Source organism: Neolamprologus brichardi, chromosome 13, assembly GCF_056152115.1.
Source record: "Neolamprologus brichardi isolate AB-2024 chromosome 13, ASM5615211v1, whole genome shotgun sequence".
NCBI lineage: Eukaryota > Metazoa > Chordata > Actinopteri > Cichliformes > Cichlidae > Neolamprologus > Neolamprologus brichardi.
In genome coordinates, this window is record NC_142116.1 from 12,076,431 (window position 1) to 12,103,537 (window position 27,107).

The 27,107-nt window shown below is 40.4% G+C and overlaps 1 protein-coding gene across 1 annotated transcript; it reads right to left on the bottom strand.

The window, feature by feature from the left end:
- Positions 1–1,309: 1,309 nt before the first annotated feature.
- Positions 1,310–26,254, bottom strand: LOC102780078 (protein FAM53B-like). The gene is made up of 5 exons (XM_006783710.3): positions 26,095–26,254; positions 15,215–15,473; positions 12,519–12,573; positions 9,646–10,478; positions 1,310–2,391 (listed from the first exon to the last, which is right to left on the bottom strand). Exons 2-5 carry the CDS (start codon positions 15,293–15,295, stop codon positions 2,053–2,055), a joined length of 1,308 nt encoding a protein of 435 aa, XP_006783773.2. The 5' UTR covers positions 15,296–15,473; positions 26,095–26,254; the 3' UTR covers positions 1,310–2,052.
- Between the last annotated feature and the right edge of the window lie 853 nt (positions 26,255–27,107).

Below are 27,107 nucleotides of genomic sequence, written 5' to 3' on the forward strand. Positions count from 1 at the left end.
TCTGCGTATGTGCGTGTGGTTTACTGACCTCTGGGAGCAACGAGTAACCGGACTACTGTTGATAGCAACATGATTTTATGTTTCCAGTCTTTTGTGTCCAGTTCACCATTGAAGTGTGAACTTTCAGACATCGTGTGCTTCTTTTCACGTGCCATATTCAAAATCTGAGCCATGTGACCTTCTTCTCATCTGCAAATCCTTATTCTGCCAACATCAGATGGACCGATCCACTGGGAATGAAAGAGAAGCAATGGCTAATCCAGTTTTCCACGCCAGGTGACTGGTTTTCTGCGTATACAAACATAGCACATTCAGTATCTATTTCAGGGCCTTTGAATAAGTATACATGTTTGGATGCATGTTTATGTAAGGCAACACCTAAGCGCTGAGATGTCGGAGTTCACCTTCCTTCAAGGCCATCATTGAAGGAGAGGCTGCAAGTAACTCCAACATCCTGTTTTCAGCATAAACAGTTTTGGACCGAGTGCCTTCCTCCCCATGCCGGAAAAACAATCTGTCCTATCACTTAATTTCAGCAATCAGCCTCCCTCGTGGCCAATAACATTGATGATGATGAGATAAGACTCAAATTTAATCTTAATAGATTAAATGGAGGTAAGTCTTATTAAGGTGACGGTGCTGTGAGCTTATTTCAGAAGCTTGGACAGAAATGATAGGAAATCCCAGAGTGGAAGAACCCTGTCCGGTCTACATGTCTGGCTCCCCACACATTTTCTCCTGACATCACCTCCTCTGGCCCGTGCAGGGTTACTGGACAGGAATATTCCATTGCTAGACATCCTGCCATTTTGTCTGGGAACTGCACACAACCAATATAATTTTCTTTGTTTTGTTTTTAAACCTGACTTGCTGTATTCTTCAATAGCCTAGGTAGCCACTGTACAGAGAAAACATTTCTAGAGAAACGATTTGCCGCATAATCACGTTATGTACCTGTGGGTATTCAAAACAATACAAGCTGAGTGAACTTCAATGAAATGGTTCTGAAATGTTATGCAGGAAACGACTGCGTGTGGGTATGGCTTCTAAAGATTATCTGGAAACTTTGCAGCGTGTTCAGACTTTTGATCTGTCTGGGTGAAAGCTATCTTTTACAGAAATCTTGATTACCACTGAGCAATCATTACAAAATTACAAACTCAAATTAAACCAGACAAGTGAGTGCAGGATGTACGTTTATTTCATATTCATTCTTATAGAACAAAGACCTTATATTCTTAATCCTGCACAAACAGCTCATTAAAAAAAACCTGTTACTTAGAAAAATATACACTGATGTTAGAACTGAAAATTTGAGATTCAGTGTTTAATTCAAAAATACAATTTGTCTATTTGGGTCAGAAAAGGTGGCTTCGATTGAGGCAAGTTTCTTGAAGAGAACTGAGACAGCAAGCATCCAGAAGAAGGCACTTTACATTTTCTGAACTCCACATAAAGCTTATTGAGCCTACATTCAGCAAAAAAAAAACAAATCAGATTTTCACGTGTGCACAAAAGATGAAGAGGAAGGCCAAGGGTAAGTCTGTCTTTGCCTCTTTCTGTGTCACCCCATTGTTGATGCCCTCCACTTTCTCTGGAAAAACAAATTTGAGCTAAATATAAGAGAGCCCAGCTACTGCTACAGTACTACAAACTTAAGGTTAGCTGACTTTGGAAAGGTCATCAGGTTAAAAGACAGCGGGGGGCTGAGACACTTATTTAAGACAAACCCTCAATTTCCCACTCCTGAGTTAAGCTGAATATCTGATCCAAAAACAAACAAACAAACAAACAACAAAACAAAACAAAAAAAACACAAAACAAACTAAGGTTACTGCTTTTTAAACAAACAGTAAGAATGTTCAAGGCAAAGGTGTCATTAAAGAAGCCAGCCGTTAGCAACATATGCAATGCTTCATCATATGTATCACCATCCTTGTCTTTTCAAAGCCTTTCCCTTACAAAATTAGCTATTATTTTTCCTCATATTTATCTTAATAGTCATTTCTCCATAACAGTCCAGACGCAGTCTTAAAATCGTAGATGCAAAGTTTAGTTTCTTTCGATCTGTTCAAGATCCAGCTCTCCCCCAAGCTGAAAAATGTCCCTCTGTGTCCCACAGTCACCCTTCCAGAGGGTGCGTTTACCATCTTCGATGCCTACAGGAGACCCAGGCCGTGAGTCCACACTACAAGCGGAGTCGCTATCCTCGTAAGATGAATCTTCTTCCTCGTCATCTCCTATCACTTCCTGCCATGACTCTAGTCCCAGCTCAGACACGCCTGTGAAGTCTGAATCCGGTTGGTCGATTAAGTTGAAGGTGGGCGGGGACAGGACTGACTGGCAGTTGTCGCTAGATGAAAATCCAGGGCAGCTTAAGCTTTGTAAAGTCTGAAAAAACAAGAAAGAAAAAGAAAAGACCATGTTAGTCTGGACATTTTTGCACACGTTCACATCATGGCCTCTTTCTGATGAAGAGCTACAGAAGTCAAAGACTATGTCAGGGAGCTCAGAGCTTCCCAGAATGTCAGTTTGAGATTGGGTTTCAGTTTGGGCATCTTAAAAGCCGGCTTTCCCTTTCACTGATGGCATGTGAACATGTAAACATGCAAAAACACCAGTACACGCACAAGGCATTGGAGAGTATACACAGAACGCTAACCCTCTGGTTTGTTTGAGCAAAACACTGAAATGAGCACCAAACCACAAAATGTATCTCGTGTCAAACTGTGCTCTAGGCTTATTTATCACTGGAAACCACTTTGAAACACATACCTAACCCATCCCTGTATGGTAAAAGACATTTCTTATTTCAGCCATTGTTGTTCACAGTTGTTATGATGTTTTGTAGCTCACACTAGGGAGTGCCAGGGACAATCTGGATGTGAACAATTGCCTGCGTTTTTGCTCTCAAAACTTGACCTTAAAGAGACTCAATTCACAAAGGCTCCCGGTTTGCTTTCATGCTCTCTTTCCACCCTGAATTCCTCTCTGCAACAAAGAAAGGCAGCCGTGCAGCGCAGTGAAGGGGTTAATGATCTCTGGAGTGCCCTCAGCAGCAGATGTTGGAGGCATGGAGGTGAATAGAGATGAGGTTTTCTCTATAAAGCCCAGGCTTTCATGACAGACACCTCTAATGTTCCCTAGCATGTGTTGAGACATTGCCTTTCCTTTTACAATGAGCTTGGAGACACCCTTTCTCAAATCTCATTTTAGCAGGCTTGCTGTTTCCCTGTCCAAGAGAAAACTATAACATAGGCTGAGGCTGGCTAAGTTTAAGGTTAGCTCACTTTTTCAGGATTAACTTTACATGCAAGTACCTCAAACACACCATGCTTCAACTGAAAGCGCTTGAGGTGATCATGTGAGGAGTGGGAGGCCTTTGCTGTAGTTACCCCACTGGAGTGGAAAAGGGGATTTCAGAGCTCTTGCTCTCTCAGTTCAACCCCTGGTATTACCCCACTACTAATTATCACAGCAGAGGAGGAGACAAAAGCAAGAGAGAAAGGAGGTGGAGAGGCTGTCTCTATACAATATGCTTTCTATAAAATCTACTGAGCCTGACTGGGATTTGGGTGGGTGTGGTGGTAGGCTGAGGGAGCAGGGTTAAATTTCTGCTGTGTACCCAGCTTTGCCAGATGAAAAACACCCATGTACACACACAAATCACTATTACCACACACATGGGCTCGCTACCCTGGACCTGTCATATCTCATATTACCCACTGCCATTACCAGGAATCTAACCATACACAGACGAAAACCACTTTAAAGTTATTATCCTCAAATGTCCTATTTAGAAACACACTTCATTTAAGGTTGGAGAACCACAATAAAAAATTTAAAAGAATATAAGAGCAGATTTCTACTTTTAGTCAAAAATGATTAATCAAGCACAAACAAAGCTACTGGGAAAAAGTATAAAATAAAACAACAACAAAAACTGAAGCAGGAGTTTGAAAGATTTTAAACTCTACACATCTCGTCCTAATCCACAGAAAATACTATACAGCAGATTTTAAAGACTATGACTAATAAAGTGAACTTCTGGAGTCTTGGTGATGTGCTCCTTTCAGTTTTCAGTTCTTGCTGATTTGGCAAGTGCATTTAAATAGCATGGGTCTGGGACATCTGTTCTGTAAAATAAAATGCACATTGACCAGAAGCAGAAATACAAAAGAGGAATTATTGGGCCTGTTAATCTTATAGTCAAAAACTTTGGACTGACAGGGTAGGCAATATCATGTTATTTTAGTAAAGAAATTAATAAATAAGGCCAAAGAAAGCAACAGTGTCATCTAAACGGATAATTTAAAAGGATAATTAGTATTCCCATGATGATATAAATTTCTGTAATACTCAAGAGTAGAAATACCAGTCAATAATGCAGCTCAATCATTGCCGTGTATTACTCTGTTTCACTCAAGTGACTTCTCTATCACTGATAATTTGACCAAGAGCACCCTACATTCCAGCTCCAGCTACAACATGTGCAGTACTGTGCAAAAGTCTGGGGCCAGCCTTTTTAAAGTTTTTCTTTAGACACTGGCTGCATTTTCACTCATTCCTTGGTACTTCTTAAGCCACTTAACATTGACCTATAAATCACTCAAGCATAAAAAAGGCACCTACTACATAGGATGAACCTATGTTATGCCTACATGTAATAGATAACTTAGGAAACAATCGATTTTACATTGTATCTTTAGACATTCCCCAGAGCCGAGAACAAAACAAAAGACAGTCAAAATCCAAAGAAGAGCTTTGAATGTCCTTCACGATGCCAGGAGACATTTTCCCGAAGTATACTTAAATACATTCCAAGAAAGCTTGCCTAAGTGAGTTCAAGCTTTTTTGAAGAATAAAGATACACTTCTTTGTATGTTTTCACATGTTAAAAAAAACCCCAAGCAAACAAAAAAAAGAACAAAAAAAACATTTTACATTTTCTTAAGAAAATACAGAGAAATGAAAGGTGGCTCAAGACTTTTGCACAGCACTGTATACATGCCTCTGCAAAACTCAGCATAGTCCCAAACAGTACCATGGTTTAACCATACAACTTCATCAACGCTGCCATACACATTAAGGGAAATGAGAGCATGGTTTTCAGTTATATCTGACACATCAGGTCCACCACAGCCACGCATGCCTTCCAGCAAGTCATGTTTGAATGTTGAATAGAAAAAGTGAACAAGACATGAGATCCACTGGATTGGTTTATACCTTTTTTGTTTTTACATTTAATATTCACCAAAATCCTATAAGAACACATATTTCAGAGCTAAGTGGTGTTTTCATAGAGAGTGTGGATTATTTTATACCGTGATCTACACAACAATGGCTTGGACTGTAAGGATGTTATTTAGAGCATGGGTTCAAAAGGCAGCTGCTGTCGAAGAAGCATAAGCACATGCCAGGAGGTTAGGCAAATACCCTCCTGATGATTTGGGTAAACAACTAAAATCACCGAGCTAAATGCTATGCAAAGGCCCTGTTGTGAACCAAACTACAACCACAATCACACATATAGTACACTACTGAGAGGTGCAGGTACTTTACATTGCATTCACTGTGCAACTTCAGATTATTAGTATACGAGTCGATGGTGCTTCTTTGGTTTAGCTCTGTGCCAAAATTAGGTCACATAAACATTCAGCGACACACTGGTCTGAGGATGACATGCAATCAGACCTCCAGCAACAAACAACTGTGAAGCAAAAGAGAGGACAAGGAGCGGCAAGCAAAGACAGGAGACTATAACAGACATTCACGCACACAGTCTTTGTTTTGGTGTGTGTATTTATCTACTATTTTACTCCTCTGCAGACAGAATGCCTGGCTTATTCATGCAAATGCCCATAGGTAAGATGATGATAAAAGACTAAAATGTTGGGCTGTCAGATGTTGAAAAAGTGTAGGCGATAATAATGTGTGACTACAGACTAATGTTTGGTGATGCTCTACAATGCACATTTATGACAAGTCACAACATGTCATTATACCCGGTGAGAGCTGCACCTCAAGACGCCTACCTAGGTGTTCCCACAAGCATGCAGGGCTCAGTTATGATCATCATGTCTGCCATCCAAGGAATGAAGTGTGTGTGATGGAAGAAGGAGGGGAAGACCAGTGCAGCTTGAACTTGGGCCAGGAGAAAGAAAATATTAATCGGGAGGGATACAAGTTTGTACACACACACACACACAAGCACGCGAACACACGCAAACACACACATTTAAATATTTTGGACAAAAATGGACAATAGCCCAGCTGAAGTTAACTGACCAGGCTGGACTTAAGCACACAGCTTCCTCAAATTCACTGTGCAAGAAGTGTCAACAATCATTCAGTGAAGGACAGAGTTTGCTATGCCCAATAGCCAGTCCATTAAAAAAAACAAACAAACAAAAAAACTATCCCCCAAAAAAAGACAACAATGACAGGCCAAGGTGGAAGGGCAGGCAGAGATAACTTATCTACGTGGCTGACTGGGAGGACATTCAAGGAATTTTGGGGGTGGCTGCATGTAAATCCCCACGGTAGTCAAGTTATAGCTGATTAGCATGACATGCATCCCCAGAATTCACACCCGCCTTCATTGACGTGGTCGAGGAATCTAAAGGCCAAATTACACCATGTTCCACTAACTCACACTGAGGGCTTGTTGACCACCATGATCCTTCACTCGGCGAGTCTCTGGCGCACGTTCCATAGAAAATTAATCAAACAACACCTGTCTGTATCCACTGCAGTTCAGACAAATGTCACAGTTTCCTGCCCCATCTACAACATGTTTGCTATTCTTTTAATCAATGTTAGACAGCATTACTCAAAACACACCTACAGTAAAAAAAAAAAAAAAAAAATCTACTGTTTACATAGGTATGAAAAGTAATAATGTTTTCATTAGGCTCACCCAGTTCTTGAGAAAGAGTGGGAGGAATTGTGTGTGCGTAACCAGGGGGGAAAAAAACTGCCACTTCAATAACACAGAGGCCAGTTAAGAAGTCTTGTGATGCTCAAATATATAACGTCAGAAGAAAGATCACATTAAATAACTGATTTCCCATCAGAGTTGGTGAAATCTATTATATTCCCAACCCTGGCAGTACTTTGCATGTTCTATCCTCAGTAGATCAGACACAGGTTGTAACCAGCTCTAGTTTTCCACATTAACACTTCCTTTTCCAGACAGTCTGCCAGCTGGGATCTTTTTCTTTCCCTAGACTCTCACAAAGGTCAACCACTTTTGGTAACAACAATGTCAATCTCCAGCGGTATCTTCTTTGTTCTTTTGGTTTATTAAACTTAGAGTGAGATATTACAACCCTGCTTGTTTAAGTTCCTGGCCACACTTGACCTGGTTTAGTTATTGACATCAAGTCTCAATAACAGGAAAAGAAAATGAAGCAAGGGAGCACATATTAATCATACTATCTTTGTTGTATGCAATGCTTTACTGGTAACTTTCCTGGGGTGTGCATGAGGATGAGCAGTTAAACATGGTTACAGTAGATCTGAAATGACCCATCTAACCTGTACGACCGGACTCCTTTCATCAACATGCACTCATGCAAGTCGACTCAAACCCCCTTACAAGTGAAAACATTTTTTGACCCGCTAACCTTTGAAAATAGATCATTCGCTGACAATAATCTGTAACTGGCAGAGTAATGGCAATGACTAATGGCAAGTCGAGTTTAGGGCTGTGCGATATGACCAAAATCTCATATCCCGATATAAGACATCTATCGCCCGATAACGATATAAATCACAAAAATTTAACATTTTCTGTAAATTCTGTGAATCTCGGGCAGCTCGACTTGCGTGAAGTGTTTCCAGCTGGGCGTCGTGTACCTGGAGTCGAGTTTTTAACTGATGCGTGAAAATATCTATTTTTCTATAAGTTGTAACGGCCGCCGTTTTCTTTGTGAGTATTTATTACACGGCATGCTGCGGGGAAAAGCCTGTCCTAACGTTTGAGTCTAATCTATTTTTTAGCACCTGACGGCTCTTTTTTTGCTTCTCATCCGTCAATACTCTGCATACTATTTCACGTGATTCAGTTTACTTTGAAAAGTCCCAACAGGATCTTGAGCTTTACTGTGAAAGGTTTATGTGGAACATAAACAAACGAACACGCGATGGCGTTACCATCGTTGTTGCTAACGACAACGCATAAAAACAGGCGCATGTCCGTCCGTAGTGTGGTTATATTAAATATAAGAGAAAGAGAGAACTTTAGGAAAGTAATATAGCCACTACAGTGACCATCAAAACGCTGAAAAAATATTGCCGTAAACAGTTTATTTTGCGACACCACGAAACAAACGATAGCGTAAAATGAAACGATAGACGTTTTTATATCGTCATCCGATATATATCGTTATATCGAACGGCCCTAGTCGAGTTAATGTAAAACTGGCTCTATGTGTGTGTTTGTGGATTCGTTCTTTATATGTTGGATGCCTGATTTTTCCCCTCTTAGAAGCTAGCAATACAAGGGGAAACATGTTTGCTAGGCTCCATTACCAATGGCTTGTTAATCCAACCCTGGCTAGGTCCTAAGTATGACTGGCTGGGAACTAATATTATTTCCAGAAAGGAAAAGGGGGGTATATGGATGAACTGATGATAACTTTCTAGTAAGAGACAGGAAAATTACAATATCCTCCTGAAACAAGGTACTGTGAAGGATGATTTTTGAGTATCAAATGACTTAAGTGATCAGGAAAGGATGGGTAAATAGGACAATGTGTAAAATTCCCAGAGCATTCACATAAATAATGAGCTGAATGTGATACAAGAATCAGATCAAGATCTTTCAGGGCACTAGAAAAAATGAAGAAACACAGCACTGCCAAATATCAAAAGAGTTCATGTCATTAAAATACTTCTCTGGATCTATTTTGGGTTTGGGTTTACTCTCTGGCTGTTGCACTGTTTCCTCTCACCTTACAAAAGAACAAAAACCCTTGACATGGGAGATCAATCCAGAGCTCTGTGCATCCAAATATACCCATAATTCACTGCTGCTTTTTCTGACAGGTAGAAATATTGGGTAGGAGTTGCAGAGAGGAAGCAAATAAATGGTGAGAAGTCCAACCTTTGGATGGACTTGTTTACCCAACAGAGTTAATGAAATTATAAACCCGAGAGGGCCTTGCTAGAGCGTGGTTCAAGGCAGCGTGACTGAACATGAGGAATGCTTTCTTAGTAAGTACCGCTCCCTAAGCTAGAGGGAGGAAAGCCTGAGATCACTTAGCCTCGAAGCCTCGGACTGACGACGCAGAAAACTTAATACAGTTTAATTTAATCCACTCCCTCATCAAACTCTGAGAGAAAGAGACAGACTTAGTTTTGTTTGAAGATGTCTTGAACTTCCCTTTAGTCTAAGAACAAAAAAGCATTTGTCTGTGTTGTAAGTGCATCTGGTTCAGGATTAAAGTGAATGCAACAGAGCGCATTTCCCAGCATTAAAGCAAGATTAGAAATAAGCTGATACTCATTTGTGTGCAATCAGCAAACACATGTAATATTAAACTCTGAAATTAGTCAAATTCCAATTGAATGCATTCAAATCAATGAATATGTAAGTGCTTGTCTGTGCACGTCAACATATGTTTAACATTTCCAGCTAACCTGAGTCATCTTTGTCAGGTCCAGGGAGGGCCGCTGCTCCTGAGCATCTTCTGGTCTCCTGCGCTTCATGCCGACCTTTTTCTCATTTAGCACACAGGGCTGAGACCTGCTCCGAGACAAACACCCCTTTCCCCTGGCTCTCTGGCTAGCTCGTCTCCCCAGCTCTGGGGTGGAGTCTGAAGAGCTGGTCTCCGATGCCTCTTCCCTCTGGTGTTGTGGCAGGCTGATCTGCTCATGGGAAAGTGAGAGAGGCCTGAGGAAGACGTGATTTTGGGAGTGGTGATGATGTGTGGCAAGAGAGGTAGGGGAGACTGGAGAGGCAGTGAATTGAGGGTGGAGAGGCAGCGGCTGGTTGAAGAATGGCAGGTCCTGGATTCCATCAAAAGTGATGCTGGAGTGTGAGGGCAAACTAAAGCTGGAGCTACGCTGCATGGTGGGAAAATGGCTTCCCCCACCTCTGACACTCCCTCCACTGTGGCACCTTCGTTTCTCAACCGTTGTCCATACTCGGGACCCTTGGGGCCTCCAAGATGAGCGGAAGCCAGTGAATTCTTCAGAGAGCGACAGAGAGCGACACTGACGTTTGCTCGGGGGTGCCGTAGGAGTTTGGCTGGTAGCCGTAGTGGTGTAGTGTGCAGTGGCGGATGCGGCGTGAGTGCTGTTGCAGAGACTCAGATCTCTTATCAGGCTGGTGATTGCTGTGGTGCTGCCTGGTTCCTTGGCACAGTGGCTGTTGTGATCAGGCGTCACATCCCATAGAGGAGTACCAGACTGGCATGGAGCTCTCTGCTGGATGGCACAGCTTCGCCCCATATCCAACCATCTATCTGCCTCTGTAATAGGGAAAACATAAAAGCCTCACACTAATTGACCTCAACAGCAGCCCTTCTGACACATCTTTATCTGTGCGGCAAGCAATATTAAGCAAAAACTGCATTTGTTAACTAGAGCATGATGAATTCTAGCAGCAATATCTGGAAGGATAATTTGGTACTTAACAACAAAGACACAAAGAAACACACAAGCAGAAATAAGCTTAAGGCAAAGAGGATTGGTTGGTGTAAGAACAAACTGTTTGGAAGAATAAAGGGAGATTATTGTCTGCTTACAGCAATGGTGAGCTATTTAACTAAGAAGAAAGAAACAGCTAAGTAGAAACAACAACAACAACAACAAAAAAAGAAATCATGAGCTTTGGAGAATTACAAAAAAAAGGGGTGGGAGGTTGTTTGTGTTAACATGATTGACAAGGTTATGCCTAGAGGAAATAAAACTACCAGTTGAACAGTTCAAACCAGTGCTGTTCCTCAGTAACTGTAATGAAAGCTGGACTGAAAATTCCCAATAATGTTGAAAGAAAAAAATAGTCAAAAAAGTCATTTTCTGGAAAAAACAAACAAACATCAGTGCATTCAAAGATGGAAATGTTTTAAAAGTCTTAAAAAGTTGGCTGCCCACCCCCCAAAAAGTCACAATGCTCAGTATAACACACTATATGCCCAGTAGGACTCAACAAGATCACTGTGTCTGCTTGTTTTTCACATAAACAGCTGCAGGACATGCAGTGAAACCTCAGCTGTGAGTTCTTACTGGCACATTACTGTTTCCGAGCATGAGAAACACATTTCTGCCTCCATTACTTTTAGAGTTAAATATGTAAATAAATAAATATTGCTGTGGTTTAAAACACCAACACACACACAAACAAAACAAAAAAAACCCAGATTACAATAAATTCTCTTCCTCAGCACGAACCAGCTCACTCCACTGACTGCTATGTTGGCCATTTTTTTTAAAGTTTCCAGCAGTAACATTCCTGACTATTTAAAACTTGGACATGCAAGAACGTTGATTCCAAAAACATGAACTACACATTATGATAAGAATCAGCCAGTGAAACAGTTGGGCAGTCACTCCCATTAGTCAAGTGGTTAGTAGGATATGCGTCAAAGCAGTATGAATTTCCAGCTGTCTCACCATCGGGACAAAAGAGTCTTGTGGAGGATAATACACCTACAGTAAAGTGTGGCTAAGTTCGACTCTATTGAAGCTTTTGTCAAAAAGAGCCCCTTGCTGATCCAAAAACCATCCTTTTGGATGCTTGCCTCCAATTCTGGCACGCTCTCTCCCAGACTACTGGACGGAAATCATTGTTTTGGCTGGACAAACAATGTACGGGGGCTACAGTGACGACCTGACAGGAATGTTAGGAAAACAACTGGACAAAAGGAGAAAGGGATGAACTTCAAAAGGCCACCATTTGAAAGCAAAAGACAAAGTGGTTGAACTAACAAAACACGCTAGCCAATTTTAATGTCAGGATTAACAGTGGAAAAATCTTTACCCAAAAGAAAGAGGGGGGGGGGGGGGGGAGGGGGGGGGGAGGAAGAAAAAAAGAGGGCAGTGGGAGATAGCTGGGTTTGTATTGACAGTAGTATTTCTTTTAACACAGAGGATAATTACACAAACACAGCTAAAGGGAAATTGTTGACATAGGCAGCAGAATATTCAATTACAGTTCACTCCCATGAGAGTGCTGTGCAACGTTGTGTGGAGGCAGGTGCACTCTGATCATGAGTGGGGGATGAGTGACAGATGGAAAAAGGGAGAAGTGAGTGATCGAGTGTGGCAGGGGATAAACAACAAGACAACTGCAATCGCTGATTTTGATACTTCAACTTATTGGGGAATTAAAGGGGACAATTACTTGTGTTATATCAGTTGTGAAATGTTTTTTAACAAATAATTAGCCACTGCTATTTTCCAGATGTTAAATGCAGAGCACAGAGGGATGGCGTTTAATAAATGGAAGCAGGAGCAAAGGGGGAAAGACAAACAGAAAGACATAACGAGTGATAATGAAGATAACTCACCTACGGTTCCACGGGAGAGGAGGGTGGTCCCTCTGCTCATGGTGGGGACCTCACACTGTTGAGGGCACAGGCGAACATAAAGCAAAAGTCAGAAACAAAAGCCTAGGAACAAAAGTTCAGCCCTCAAATCAAATGAGAAGACTGATTTGTCTTCATTTTGAGGTCAGGATTATTTACATGCTGCTGCCAAACGACCAGAGTGAAATAGTCAAAGATCTGCGTCAACCAAAGCCAATGCAAATGGTTACTTACTTTAAGCTTACTGTTTACGTTTTATGGTCTGTGAGTTTACCGTCTTGGTTCACAGCAACAACTAGCTCATACTCAGCAACTAGCGGGTGACTAAAGAATTAGATACATTTCTGAAGAGGAGGCGGAGAATAAGCAGCGCACAAAAGAGTGAGCATTAGACTCCATGAATAAAGACTCCAAATGAATGCTAATTTGCTCCATTCTTGCTGAATATATAGGGTGTTTCCCAACGAGCTTACTAAACAAAAAAATGCACTAATTTACACTTCATAATAATTTACGCTTGTATATAAATTTTAATACATTTTTTTAAGACTTGCGCATTTAAATAGTTTCTAATGTTAAAGCTAGTTAAGTCTCAAGTCCTTTGACATCATAGTAAATTACAGTTACACTTACCCAAGCTAGCTAGCTAGCACAAGCAGCTTAACACACCATTGCTGCTATTGTTGCTACTTAAAACTCAAGGATTCAAGAGTGTAGCCCATTATCCAGTGGGTGAACTACACTCTTTTGGACTGGTTTTACACTTTCACTTTTGTCAGAGCTGGAAACTACTTCCTAAAGATTATCCTTTAACTCACTGCAGGGTGCATGAAATACCTTCAAGGACAGCTGGACGATGATTTTACAATACAAAAGAACCTTTAACTAAACTAAACACCTGTTTTATTTCTTGGGTTTAAGGTACAAAGGCTATTAGGGGAGTATAAAACAGTTTTGCCTACACCCACTTATCTTTTAATCAGACACCCATCCATCCCATAGTTCATTTCTTACAAGAGGGTGTTGGCTGTCTGCACACAGGACAAAAAAGAAAATGCCACATTTCACTGCAGTGACTCGCCTTGAGGTTATTATAACAACAAAAAAAAATGTTTTCTAAGATACCAAGCCTAGAACTCAAAATAAAGGCTATTGTGCCATAGAAGACGATCAAATGACAGAATTAGTACACTAAACCCCCAGGCCTTTAACGTGAGCAGCTGATGAGTGTAAAGGTAGCAGTGAAGAACCTCTGTCCATAAGCCTTTTTGATTTTTTTTTTTAAAATATGCATGTGATTACATTTACAGTATATTATATAAGACTTACGTCAGTCTCCGAGGTTTAACAAAAGAGAAACTTTTAAGACTTGTTGGGCCCAAGAAAATAATTCCTGGATGTTTCAGAACAAATCATATTGATGTTAAACGTGTCAAGAAATGTTTGTGATCCTTCACCATCCAAGCGCTTGAAGGAGTGTTGAGATTTTGTAGATTAAAAACTGCATATAAGCAGCATGATAAAAGCGGGAAAGTGAAAACTACTCTCCCGTGCTTGTCTGAATGGAGTAGTGAGATAAAAATAAAATGTAAATAACCCCTATTTTACTTTGAGAAGTGAAACCTAGGTGCTGGTTTAAAAAAAAAAAAAAAAAGTGAAATAATTCTCAGGGGTGACACCCCAAAAATAACATTTTGATTGAAATTTAAAAAAGCTCTTTTTTGTTCCATACATTGCTTTTTTAAAGCTTTAGTCACACAGATCATTCACTAAAGAATAACGTTTATTCTCCTGACTGGCTTGCTGGAGGCCACCGACACCTTGAGTGTGTAATTAGTCGCAAGGAGTATGCTGTACCAAAAACTTGCTTGCTTGAATATTGCCACGGTCACCTGTAGTTTTGTGCAAACACTCTTTACATTTTCACTGCTGCTTGGTGGGGAGTTAAAAAGTGCTGCAGCCTGTAAAATAGAAGTTGAGCCTTACTGTTTAAACTAACAAATTTCAAAAGGCACAGCATCACAATTTTCCCCATTTCACTACCGCTCAGAGTAGTTGGTGAGTACTATGGGGGGCTGCAACAATCTGGGAGGAGGTTTTCAGTGCAGCATTCTTCTTCGCAACCAATTTCACCAACTGCAAGCAATGTCCTGCAACCACTTGCCAACCGGCTGGAGAATACACATTTTTCCCAAGCAACCAGTGATTATCAGGGGATTGTTAACCAGTCTCAGGATGTGAAACTCTTGACATTGTCTTTTGCAAGACTGTCTTGGCACAGTCAACATTAAACCACAATTTTTTCCACTAGTAGCAAAAAGCTCCTGAAGAAACCCTCTTGTTGTGAGCCAATAGCTATAACCACTGATCCACCATGCATTGACATTTTGGACTGATTTTGAACCAGTTCCCTTTATTTTATTAGGGAACTGGTTCCTTCTTGTTCTAGGCTAACACATCCTAGAACTCTTTGTCTTCAAGGGACAATTATAAAGCTCACACTGAATGTCTCATCTGAGTAAGAGAACCTCAAAAGTGAAAATGTATCTATCATATTAATGACAGTTAAAGACATCTAAAATCCTTTAGTGAACAACTTATCATGGTCTAACATGCTTGTGGGTACACTACCTACAAGCTTGCCTTGTGTGAAAGTCAAAACGTAAAGTTTCTCTCACCAGCCGTCGCTCAATGCTCTTGGACGTTACATCATTGGCAGCCTTCTTCTTTTCCAGTGTTTGTGAGAAAACAATCACCATGGTAGCAAGTAGCTCTGCTCCAGTCTGTTCAGGTGCAGAAAAAGGCCACAGGCAGCCATCTTATATGAGAGCGGAGGGCAGACAGTGCATTTGGGCAAAAAGCAGAGGAAGATTTCCCATTTGAAGAGCAGTACTTGTGAAGGTGGTGGAGGTAGGTCTCTCAAATGTCAGCCAATCTCTGTATTCATGGAAAAAAAGGGAAATAAAAACATTACTAATTGAATTAAAGTGCAAAGGATGTTTCTGGCTGCAAGACATGGGCAAGAAGCAGGGCCTAAATAAAGCTCAGGTTTAAGCATAGCCATAACAATCAATAGTGTGCCAAATCTGGCTTCTTAACCCCAATTGTGGCTGCTTTAACTTGTTCCGTGCCATTCTCATTAAGATTTTTCACAAACACAAAAAGCATGGCATGTGCATTTTTGCCTTAAAACATGTCTTGAGAGAAAGGTTTCTCACAAATACAAACAGGTTGCCTTTTTAATCAATCTGTAAGGTGATAACTGTCATTCACAGATAAATCACTTCAATATCTACATTCCTCACTGCTTTAACTAACATACCCATAACAGTGATTGAAAGGGGCACGGTTGAATGCGATACATGTTTGCTATATGCACACAAGTTTTTCCATTCATCATTTAAAATCCGAAAACTTACAGCAACTTCAGTCATCGATATAGATCCACACACTACATACACACACCTATCAACCTACTAGCTTTAAAACAAAATGTGCTGATATATGTTAAACTGCTTCCTCATCCCTGTGGATAACAGAACATTTGGCCTGTCAGCAATATTACCCTGAACACGAGGGAATCTAAACATGCTGTAACAGTAGGCTAGCTTTAGCTAATCCAGGAAAAGACATTACCCACGTCACATGACTACAGATGTGGCTAGAAAACACGAACAGAAAAGAAGCATATATGGAGCTGCGGTTAACTCAAAGACTGCCTGCACCCACACATAGCAAAGTCCAGACAGAAGCTACTTCGGTAAACACAACCGTTAAAAGCTTTATATGTACGGCAGATGGTCTATATCTTTTTTTTTTTTGGGACAAACATGCCTTGTCACATCTGCTCAACTCAGCCTTTCTGATGTTTTTCAATGCATGTGAATGACTATGGCGGAGGATGGGCAAGTTCAGTTATGCTTTCTTTAATAAAAGTAGCTGCAGTGACTTTGGACTCCGTCATTTACCAACCACCAAACACACTGACAGTATCCAATTAGAGAGTACCAGCATAGTTCAGATCCCCAATCAACTGCTGGCTAATGACAGCTTTCGACTCCAGAGCAACACATGAGGCTAATGGATCTTCCAGGCCTACTATGCTATCCTGCCCATGAAACATGTGGTTTTGTGTTAAGTAAGGGTTGTTGCACTTACACAAGATGCTTTAGGGAGAAGTGTGCACCACTGAAAAAAAATTGACTTCTGTAGAGGAAAAAAAACAGAACAAAAACAACAACATGGATCGATAAAAAGTGTTTTGTTTTTTTAAACCAGTGTAGTCATGTCTTCCGACTTAACAATGTCATCTCTGTCCCTTTTCTTGTTTCCAGCCCCATGACTACATAAAGACTAAGTAAATAAATGTTTCATGTAGGCCTGCCTGAAACCAACAGCCGGCATATGACTCCCATTATCTCCATTCATTTCAGAGAGTCGGTGGAGCACAACCGGGCCTCCACAAGCAAGAGAAGGTGGTACTGTTAGTGGGAGTAAAAAGTAAAGAGTATGTTCTTCATAATCAGTTTTGCAGATTACTCTACTGATTAGAAGTGACACTGAGTAATAAGTGGGGCAATGTATTGCAGTGTGTGTGTATGTGTGTGTTAATCAGAATAAGGGTCGAGGAGCGTGACGGCTGTGTGTAAAGGTTGTTATATTGTGCCGTTTGACTGATGCAGGTAGGAAGCGTGACTTGTCCGATCAAGGCTGAAACAGCATCTCCACACTGAGAATTTGAGCTAGCTGTGCATGTGTTTCTGTACATGCATGTCTGCTTATGCTAACCTGCACTTGTGTGTGTAGTGACTGGCAAGCAGGGTCATGGGAGAGGGCAGACCGAGTGTGAATTCAAGCCTGGAGCCATGCTTATTTAATGAACCGACTTCTCATGATGGGGAAACCAGAGCTTAATGGGCTGTGTAGAGCACTTGTGCAGAGCCATTTTCAGATCCGATCAGATTTTTGCTCTTCAAAGCAAGAGTCCTTGCTGGCTACATCACACTGTTTGAAAAGCCTTTTTGTTTCACTAGATGTCAGTCCTAACAAAAACCCAGGAAATTATCAGTTCATCTGAGGTTTCATGGGTCCCTTTTACACTCCACTGGGAGAAGAATTAAATATCATTTTTACAACTTTGGTCTTCAAAGATTATAAAAACTATCATTACTGTGTTTTTATATATCCAGCACAACATCAACCTTTTTCCTGTCTTGCCTCCCTGAAAACAAAAGCATTGTTCACCAAGCACTGGTGAAATGACAGGTAAGGTTGGAACATCTGAAAAATACCATCTTAAGAGAAGTTGGTTTTATCCTACGGATAATATGTCGTTGTGAAAGCAATCTTAAAGGGCCGCAGATGGACCTGTTTCACTCATGTGCTTGTCTCATGGTGCAAAGATAAAATCTGTGGGGCCATAAATGAACACCTCAAAGGCCTGCCTAGCTGTGACAATACTGCAGGGTGGTGGAACCTGTACTGTGGGCTGAGGGATTTGTGATAGTGAGTGTTGTACCCCACCCCTGAGGAAGGAAATGCACTGTTGAGGAAATCTACTGCTCAGTAAATTTGTGTTTCCACAGTAACTGAACAATTGTTAAATAGCTGTGATTATGATTTATGATCAAATAGCTTTACATTACACTATCAATTTTACAAAGCTTTAAGTTAAATATGTTTCATAAAGCCAGACAGAATCTCACAAACTCAGCTGCATGTCCCACACAGAAAAATGTCATTTTTGTTATCATAAGTCAGGCTGATCATCAAACAAAGGCAAGTGACTTAAATGGCGATTTATCTCATCCTTTACAGTTAAGATACCAGAGAAGACATTGTGGATACTAAATGAGGCGTAAAACTGAAACTGGAAGAGCTACTTCTCCCTTCATTAGAGTCTCATATTATGATAAATGTGATGGGACAGGTGCTTTTTTTTTAACTTAATACTTTTATTATACTAATTACTTTTTTTATAGCTCAACAGTACAAAACAGTGAACACTGCACAAAGCACCGACTGATTTAGTCAAAGACTTCCACTTGCTATAGATCAACTTGCAATACTGCTTTGCCTGTCAAGGATAAAATGACTGAGGTTCATCAATTGTTTTGTCAGATCCCATTTCAGCCCTATTTGATTCAAATAAAGGAAATCTTTCCCAATAAATCTCAAATATATATGATATTTGCTGAGTCGTAACTTATCAAACTAACAAAACTTTGACCATAAGTGGGTTCAAATCCACTGGTACTTCAAGAACTGATTTGTGTATGCTGGGTTGCAGAAAGCAGCTCTAGGCTCACAATAGTCAGTGACTCAGGAGGGCACAAGAAAGAGCAGCTAAGATAATGTGGCTCTTTGCCCAGGCTGTGATTTGTACAGGCAGATAAATAGAAGCCTATTTGCGCCGCCCCTAAAGTTCTGTAACGGGGTGTTTGGTGTCCATCACTAATTGGCTCTGGTTGCTGCATACTTGTGTGGAGTGCGTCTGGTGTCAGGACTTTGATCAGTTGCTGTACTTGGAGGAAACCAGTTGATTTGGCACTAATGAAATGTTGAAGCCCAAATATTCAAAATATGGCATGGCTGAAAAGCCTCGGCAGATCATATTCTTGTTTTGATAAGATTAAATTTAATTACTGTCACAGTTTTCCTTAATCAAAGTGGCACTTAATGTCGGAAAAGGCTAGACACTGACACCTGTTTTAAATAGTTCAGATGTCCATGAGAAACTAAATGAAAGCCTTAAAAAGAATAAAGGAGGCTTTCTTTTGTGAAAGCCTAAGATGTCCATTGTTAATTCGGGGTGAACACACAGCGACCCCTCTCTTGGATAATGTGGTCGAGGTTGTAAAAATGGTCTGTGAGGTCAAGACATACCATTGAATCTTTTGGCTATCACCCTAGTACCGTCTACTCCTTCAAAGGTACATAAACACTGAAAAGCGTATTCAGTGAAACTTTATGTATTTTAAGTAGTCAAGTTGTGGCCTTTTTTTGGAGATTACCCTGAATGCTTTCTCTCATGACAATGACCATTAATCTCTGCATGAATACAGCCTTGAAGCTCCAATTTAAGTTGCTGTTACTCTTAACAACAGATCTACAATAGAAATAAGAGCAGTAAACATGAACCCCAAAGCTTTCTTTAGAATTAACTTGCAAGTCCAGTTAATACTGGTCTTCTTATCTCGACTACGTTGGCATGAAGACACTAACATAATTCACATAAGCAAGCACACTTCCCTTTGCACCGCAGGAGTTCTACTTCCCTTGTGGTCACATGACATGCCACTGCTGAATTGGGTGTGGAACATACTGACTTCATTACTAAATACATGAAAGGAGAAAGACCCAAGTGATATCCACAGAGCATTATGGCAACGAGTTAACTTCACATACACATATTCTACCATCATTTCACATTAACATTTATTTAATCATAGATTTACAGCCTGAGAGCGGATATGTTATCTACTATATGTTAGGTAAAATTGTCAAAGTTTTTGTTTTGGGTTTTTTTCCCACAAAAATGAATCTCTGATACTTCCTGGGGTAGTTTCACTCTGACTTAAGACACCAAACAGTTGCTAGGTAGTACACTGTTTCTAGGATTTTAATAGGTAGCCATAGCAGCCAAGCACACAACAGAAGACAACAATGACAACTGGTGATGTGAAAAAGGCAGATGTCACCCATCTAGTGAATAATAATGTCTGGACAGCTCATCAGTCTTTATCAGTAAATCTGTTTGTCATAGGAAACTGGACTATTGAGCAAGGCCAGTTTACTAAGGTGAAGCACTGTGACATGTAACCCGCAAACACACCACACTCTTTCTATTTAGGGTAGCCTTAAATTTATTAGGGGTTGACCTCTGTTTCTTAGACTAGGGTTTAGTTAACCGAAAGCTTAAGGAGCTTGACAGGCATAGGATAAGGTGTTTGAGTAGGTACCACACTAATTATACTGTCCTCTCCAACTGACCCAGCAATCCTTGCTTTTCTGCCTGTAGTTTCTTCCATTTTCTGTTCTATGCACACTAGAGCTCTAATCCATTAGGGGTACATTACATACACCAGAGGCTCCAGTTCTGCTAGCAATCCCAAGCAATTGCTTAGCTCAATAGGAGGGGCCATTCCTATGCTGTACAAACAAGTGATGTTATACTCACTGTCAGTACCAATGATCTAATAAGTACCCTATATAGTAGATTTTTAAAGATCAATATAATAACTCTAGTTTGAAGGAGAAAAAAAACAACAAATTACTAAATTACTAGACAAATACACCCCCCCCTTCCAATCCAAACTCAACATTGTCTAATGAAAAGAATACAAATCCAAAAATTCAACACGCTTGAAAATTAACAGTCTTTGACTAGTGCTATTACACGAGATTTTTAACAGTAGTCGAAGCATAAGTCATCAATGAGTCAAAGTCAATCTGAAAAACTGTCAGAGAGATGTGGCTACTGTACAGTTTAGCAATGCTAACCAAATTCTAACAACCCTGCTTGCAGCAGTCATCTTCAGTCTAACACAAAATATTATCATGTATACTGTAATCACTAAAATGATAGAGCTCATAATTTACAAATACATTTTCTTAAAACCAGTTGATTTCTATATAGTGTCCTCAGCATGTAAGTAGTCCATGAAAGTGTTGTATAGAGCCAGTGGCCCATGGTGCTGCAACCGATATGAGATTAAAAGTGCTTCTGTTGTTATGTGAAGCACAATGGCGTCAAATCAAACAAATGAAGATGATTTCGTGACAGCAGTGACTGGAGAAGCAGTAAGGAATTGCTTCCTCACTGACATTGAATATGACACTAGTGGTAAGCTAGAAAAGCTTTGTGGTGAAGTGTGCAGTCCAAATGAGCACAAAAGGCATTTGTGTAAATGCCAAACTGTGTATATCTAGATTGAAAAATAAGCTTTTATAATATTCATATGCAATGGTATGTTAATTAGCCATAAGCTTTCACATACTCATGCTTATTAACATAAAGATATACAGTAGGTCTGCTGTAATATGCAAGAGGAGTCTAAGCAGAAGGGCTCTACAAAACAACAATTACACTGACTTTGTGTATGAAGCCGCCATGCAAAACAGTGCTGCACATACCATCATGAGAGATGGAGGCCGTTTAGCCATGCGGCCCTGTTGGAGCCAAGTTCCACCGATAGTTTCTAAAATATGTTGGCAGCACTGAGTAATTAATCAATTACTTTCTGCTGCTCTATTACATACATTTTTTGGAGATGTGGGTGAGTTTTTAGTGAGTATCGGTGGGAGAATTTCAGAACAAAAACTATGAGCAGCATTCCATCAGCCCATTCATTCATTCATGAGGGGGCTCAGCTCACCATATGGACCCTCTGACTGCTCAGCATAATGTGTACCAGGAATGTAAAACAGATATTTGAAAATCCCACTGAAGACGTGTCATTTTAAGTTTTTTTCATTGAAATAACCACATACAGTAAATGTTGGACTCGTGAGTCCTATGTTAAGCAGCGCTAAATAGGAAGAAGACTTATTATCAATTTAAAACATATCTGTTAGTTTCAACAGTGATGACTGGGAATAATTTAAACAAGCCATTTCACATTATAATTGTGGGATGCGCTGTTTTCACTCATCTTTGTTGAAAAACGAAAGCAAATCAAATTGGTGCTGGAATAAAGTAAACTGCTACTGTGTAAAGGTCAAGATAATGTCCGTAGACAAAGCTTTTACATTTCCTAGTTGGACCAGGAGCTTTCTTTGCATAGTAATACACAGTAGAATTCCAATCAGTCTCTGACTTAAGACTCAATTGTAATACTTCAGTTACATTTCCATATACAACATCTTAATAATACTGTTTGTTATTTGGCAGTTAATAAGCTCATCCGATTCAAGTAATCTAATATGTTACACAGCAAGCTACTTGTTGAGCTTCTGTGTAATGACATGCAGGTGCATGTAAAACAAGTATGTAAAACAGAGTCCATCCCAAATACTGAGAACCAACATGCTGTACAACTCCACGGGGGGGGGGAAAAGTATGACTTTAGATTACCAATCAATAATAATGTTAGTGCAAGGCTAGTCATGAGAAGCCAGTGTGACCAGACAACCCTGCTTGTGACAGGATGTAACACATTAAGTGTCACATTAGTATATATCAAAAAATGATTGTCATTATTAATTAGAGTCCTAATACTTGAAAGAGGAAGTTAGATGCTTAGATTTTGTCACAACTGTGGAAAACAGGTTCTAAAAATGCATCAGATAAGGCTGTCTGTACACTAACAGAAGCTTTCAGTTCTCTCTGTCTGTTTTTTTTTTTTTTTAAATAAATAAAGGACTCATTTGGGAGACTCCTTCATCAGCCTGGATCTACGGTAAAGAACGGCATGAATGAGACTGGAGTTATGCTTTGGCTCATATTGTAAGGAAAGGCCAATCCAAAGTAGTCGAGGAAAATAAACAGAAGAATGCCAACCGCTGCCATTCATAAGTGTGGTGTTATGATGACACAAGGCAACACAAGAGAAAATATTGGCTCACCTGGGATTTGGGGTTTTCCAGAAGAATACAGGTTATGCACATGCACACAACATATGCAAACGACTAAAAAAAACAATAAAGACATACTTATTTGAGAGTCAAACACGGTGTGGGCATCCTTTCTTTCCCTTTTTTAAATAATTCCTCACTATCGCCACATAAAGACTAGAGCAGAGTGTTCATTGGAGCATTTCTATTGCATCCCAGAATGCTTTTCATCTTTAAGTAGAGTCTGGTGCCTGTCTTGGGGGGTTGGGGGAGTGCTTCTCTGGTGTATGTGAGAATGCCTCTTTTCTTTTCTTTTCAGCTGCTGGTCTGTGGCTCTGTGGGCGATTTGACGCCAGACTTACAAATCCATCATGTTAATGAGGAAGGAATAAACAAAACAAGGAATATTGACAATGAAACAAATACACTGACAGAGTCAAATAACCGAGGTATTTGTTTTTAACTTCTTTAAGACTAAATGGGAAGGTGGGGTGAGTTTAAATGTGTCTGAAGCCACAGCAATTATGACTGCAGGTCACAGAGAAGAAAGGGAAGCTTCTGAAATGAATAAAGAGTACCATGGTGGCAGAGACAGCCATGGCTAACAATCCTTTTCTGGTAGGTTTGCATAATGCCTTGGGTCAGGGAACAAGGGAGGGAAAGAGAGCAACAGTGGAGCAGTAGTGGAACAGAAAGACAAATAACAGTCAAAAACAGGAGAAAAAGCATGATTAATAAATGCAAAAAAGGCAAAAAGCAAAGGACCGAGAGGGGTGAAAGTGGCAGCATGTGCGTCAGCGTGTGGACTGAGTGAGAGTTGTTCACACAGACGGAGAATGGGCCAGTGGCTTGCTCAGCACACAGGCACACAGCTGCCCACTGACAGAATAGAGTTCTAATAGGGCCTTTTTTCTGCAACACAAAGACCTTGCAAATGTGTGCGTCTTAAGCACACACTGGAGTGCAGAGCAATCCCCTTTAAAAACCCACCGCCCTTAATTGCCTCCATATATTATGTTTCTAGTATGTCCAAAACAAGCCTACAGATGAACAATACCAGAGCTGTTGTTGAGCACAATTGCAGTACACTAAGTACAAAAAGCGATCGCCAGGAACTGTGATGAAAATGTGTAAACTGCTTCCTACTCAACACGAAGAGTGTTTTCACTTTTTTGGAAAAAGTCCTATGGATTGACTTGTTTCAATATGCCTGCTTAGCCAGTAGCAACATTTCCAAATGTGTTAGAAGTTAAATAAAACAGCCAAAGTAACATATAGAAGACAACAGATTGCTTTTGTTTTCTGGACCTCTGCGAACCTCTGGCACCAGGACAGATCACTTTCACCCTGCTCCTAGTCAGACATAATAATTCGCAAGAGCAAACAGCACATTTGCAGATTCACGAACTTGTTCACATCAAGCTGAAAGATTCCAGCAATTGTTTATTTTGGAAATCAAGGCATTGTGTAGTGATCAAAATCTTCCCCAACCTGGAAAAGTAGATAAGAAGTATTCAGAACAGGTTACATCTAAGTCAAACCCGCATTTGTGAGACACCTCTATCAGCATGCCAATAGTCACTAGACTATTGGCATGCTGATAGAGGTGATTAAATCTGCCCAAGCACTCTGCTTCACTTCCAATCTGAACTTCAGCTAACCTTTGCAATTGCGAAGACATTTCATTTTCTGCAAATATGCGTCCATTCACGTTTAGTTTACCAACCAACCTAGCCAGTCAAGGATGACCTCTTGCTTCTGTGTCCCTGTGAAAATTCCCAGATATTTCCAATTAATGTACCCTCATACCAAACCAGTTCTTCAGGGTATTGTGTTGATGGTGTCCACAAAGCTCAGCCAGCTGTGGTTAGCATCGGAAAGGGCAAAATATAAGCACCAAAACATAAGCGGCAACACTTCCTAACCCACAAAGGAAACAAAGATGACAAATAAGCAGTTTAGTGCTCTGCTGCCACTGTGCCCTATATTCAGAGTCCTCGTTTACAGTTTGAGCCTAAAACAAAACAGAGGCCTCATAGCTATGCCAGCGGATAACAAACCTAAATTATAATTGTTCTTATCAGCATCTTATCAGTTCTTATCATGTAGGTTTCAGTTTCATATATGTATAACATCATAGTCTTAGTTTATAATGCATTCATCTCTGTCACGTAGTCATAAGAACAGTGTATATTTTGGTTGAACTTCAAGGATGCAGCCTTATATATTAGCTGATAAAACAGAATTGAAATTGAGGAAGAACAAAGTGGCCAATAGTTTCGGGCTCCTAAGCCTAAAAAAAGTACCTACTCTGATGCTCAGGGAAAAAAAAGCACAAGATTTAGTAATTTCAGATTCCTCTCTGAAAAGAGAACAAAAACCTAAATGTGCGGTGGAGATTGGTGCGACTTGTGCAGCCAAGCCTTATGACTCAAAGCACTAAAGCTTCTCTTAACATCATCTCATGGGTTGTGGTGAGGAACTGTGTGTCAATGCTGCAAAGCAACCACACTGCCTCTCCACCTACAGGTACTGTGTAGTTTACAGCAGTCTCAGATTCACTGCATTGCCTGACAGATGAAGGGGGAGTTTGCAGCCTCAAAGAGCTTGCTGCCTGTGTGAAGCCCCTAAACCTCAAAACGGATTATTATGCGGGGACATTTATAGCAGCACCAGGTCGGTCATGTAGATTATTTTATATATATATATATTTATTTAGAAGCTCCATAGGAACTGAGTGCAGAACAATTAAGTTGCAGTCACCCAAAAAGAGTTTAACACGCCACATTGTTATTTTTTATTTTTATATGAACAAAAAAGGTTTATACTCTTTTAAGAAATTCATCCCCCAAAAAGCCATTTATGTTTTCTTAAAGTACGTGTCCTTAAAGTAACCTTACAAGTTATATGGGGAAACCCAGCAAGAACAGAGTAAACTTCAGAGCAGTGAAAGAAACAAAGACAAAGACGTTCAGTGCATACAATTTAACTAACGTGCTACTACCTGGCTAGCAGAGGCTCTTTCGAGGTTAGGTCATCTTCAACAAACGGAAAGCGAAAAAGAAAAAGTTTATCGCAGTTGCAGCCGCCAGTTCAGCGTCCTCAGCGTAGGACCAAGCAAGACTGCAAGCAGCTGAGAGCTGAGCTTCTGCCTTCAGCATTGATTGTAACAATATCCGCGTACACATGCAGTTCAAGTCAGCGGGGGGAGAGACGAGCAACAAGTTAACCGGCTAGCAAACTAATGCGGATACGGGGACACCGGGTTGTTGTGCAGTGTTCTCGTAAAGTTATAATTATTAATCCAGAAACACTAAAAGTCTTTAATATGTCAACACACAAGGGGCGAAGTTTTATTTACCACTTGCACCCCCACCCTTTTCGAGTTGGTACGTTCCAGTGCCCTCGGGCATTTACAATACTCGTGGTCATTTTTTTATTACTATGCAGCCCGTTTTATTGATGTTGAGTAGATAAATGAGTGTTGACGAGTCAAAATAAGCAAAGAACTCAAAACAACTCAACTAAAAGTTGCTACCGCGGAGCCATGCGTTTTGCCTAAAACAACGAGACATGTCGTCACGTAATAACGTGAACCCCGAGTAAATAAAGTTTATAATCGTTAATTAATGCCTTATTGCGCCCCAGTGTACCAGTGGTAGTCATTACTCAGTGCGAAAAGGTCTGAAATACTTGTTCGTCCACCTCTCGCCATGGAAAGTTTACCGTTACATGCTGAAGCAATTCAATCAATCCACAAAAATCCTATTAGGAGACCTTCAAACGTGTTTCCAGGGAGATGGAGTGGAAAAAACATAAATATTTGAAGTATCACACTTGAGAAGTTGAAATGAAAGCATGGTATTCGTGCTTGGTAGTGCAGCCAGCGGGTTATGGCACAGAGTCTAAAACCTTATAGGTTAACATTATGAATGGAATAAAAGTGTAGCTTGAGCCATGTGCCAACCCAAAGGCTGTGAAAGCGCTGATGAGGGCAAATCTGCTGCAGACTACAGC

What these genes read in the sequence shown, in the direction of transcription:
- LOC102780078 (XM_006783710.3), bottom strand. Translation starts at nt 15,295, where the DNA reads ATGGTGATTGTTTTCTCACAAACACTGGAAAAGAAGAAGGCTGCCAAT. An exon ending in AGAGCATTGAGCGACGGCTG is followed by an intron (nt 12,574 to 15,214) that starts GTGAGAGAAACT and finishes TGCCCTCAACAG; the next exon opens with TGTGAGGTCCCCACCATGAG. An exon ending in CCTCTCCCGTGGAACCGTAG is followed by an intron (nt 10,479 to 12,518) that starts GTGAGTTATCTT and finishes TCCCTATTACAG; the next exon opens with AGGCAGATAGATGGTTGGAT.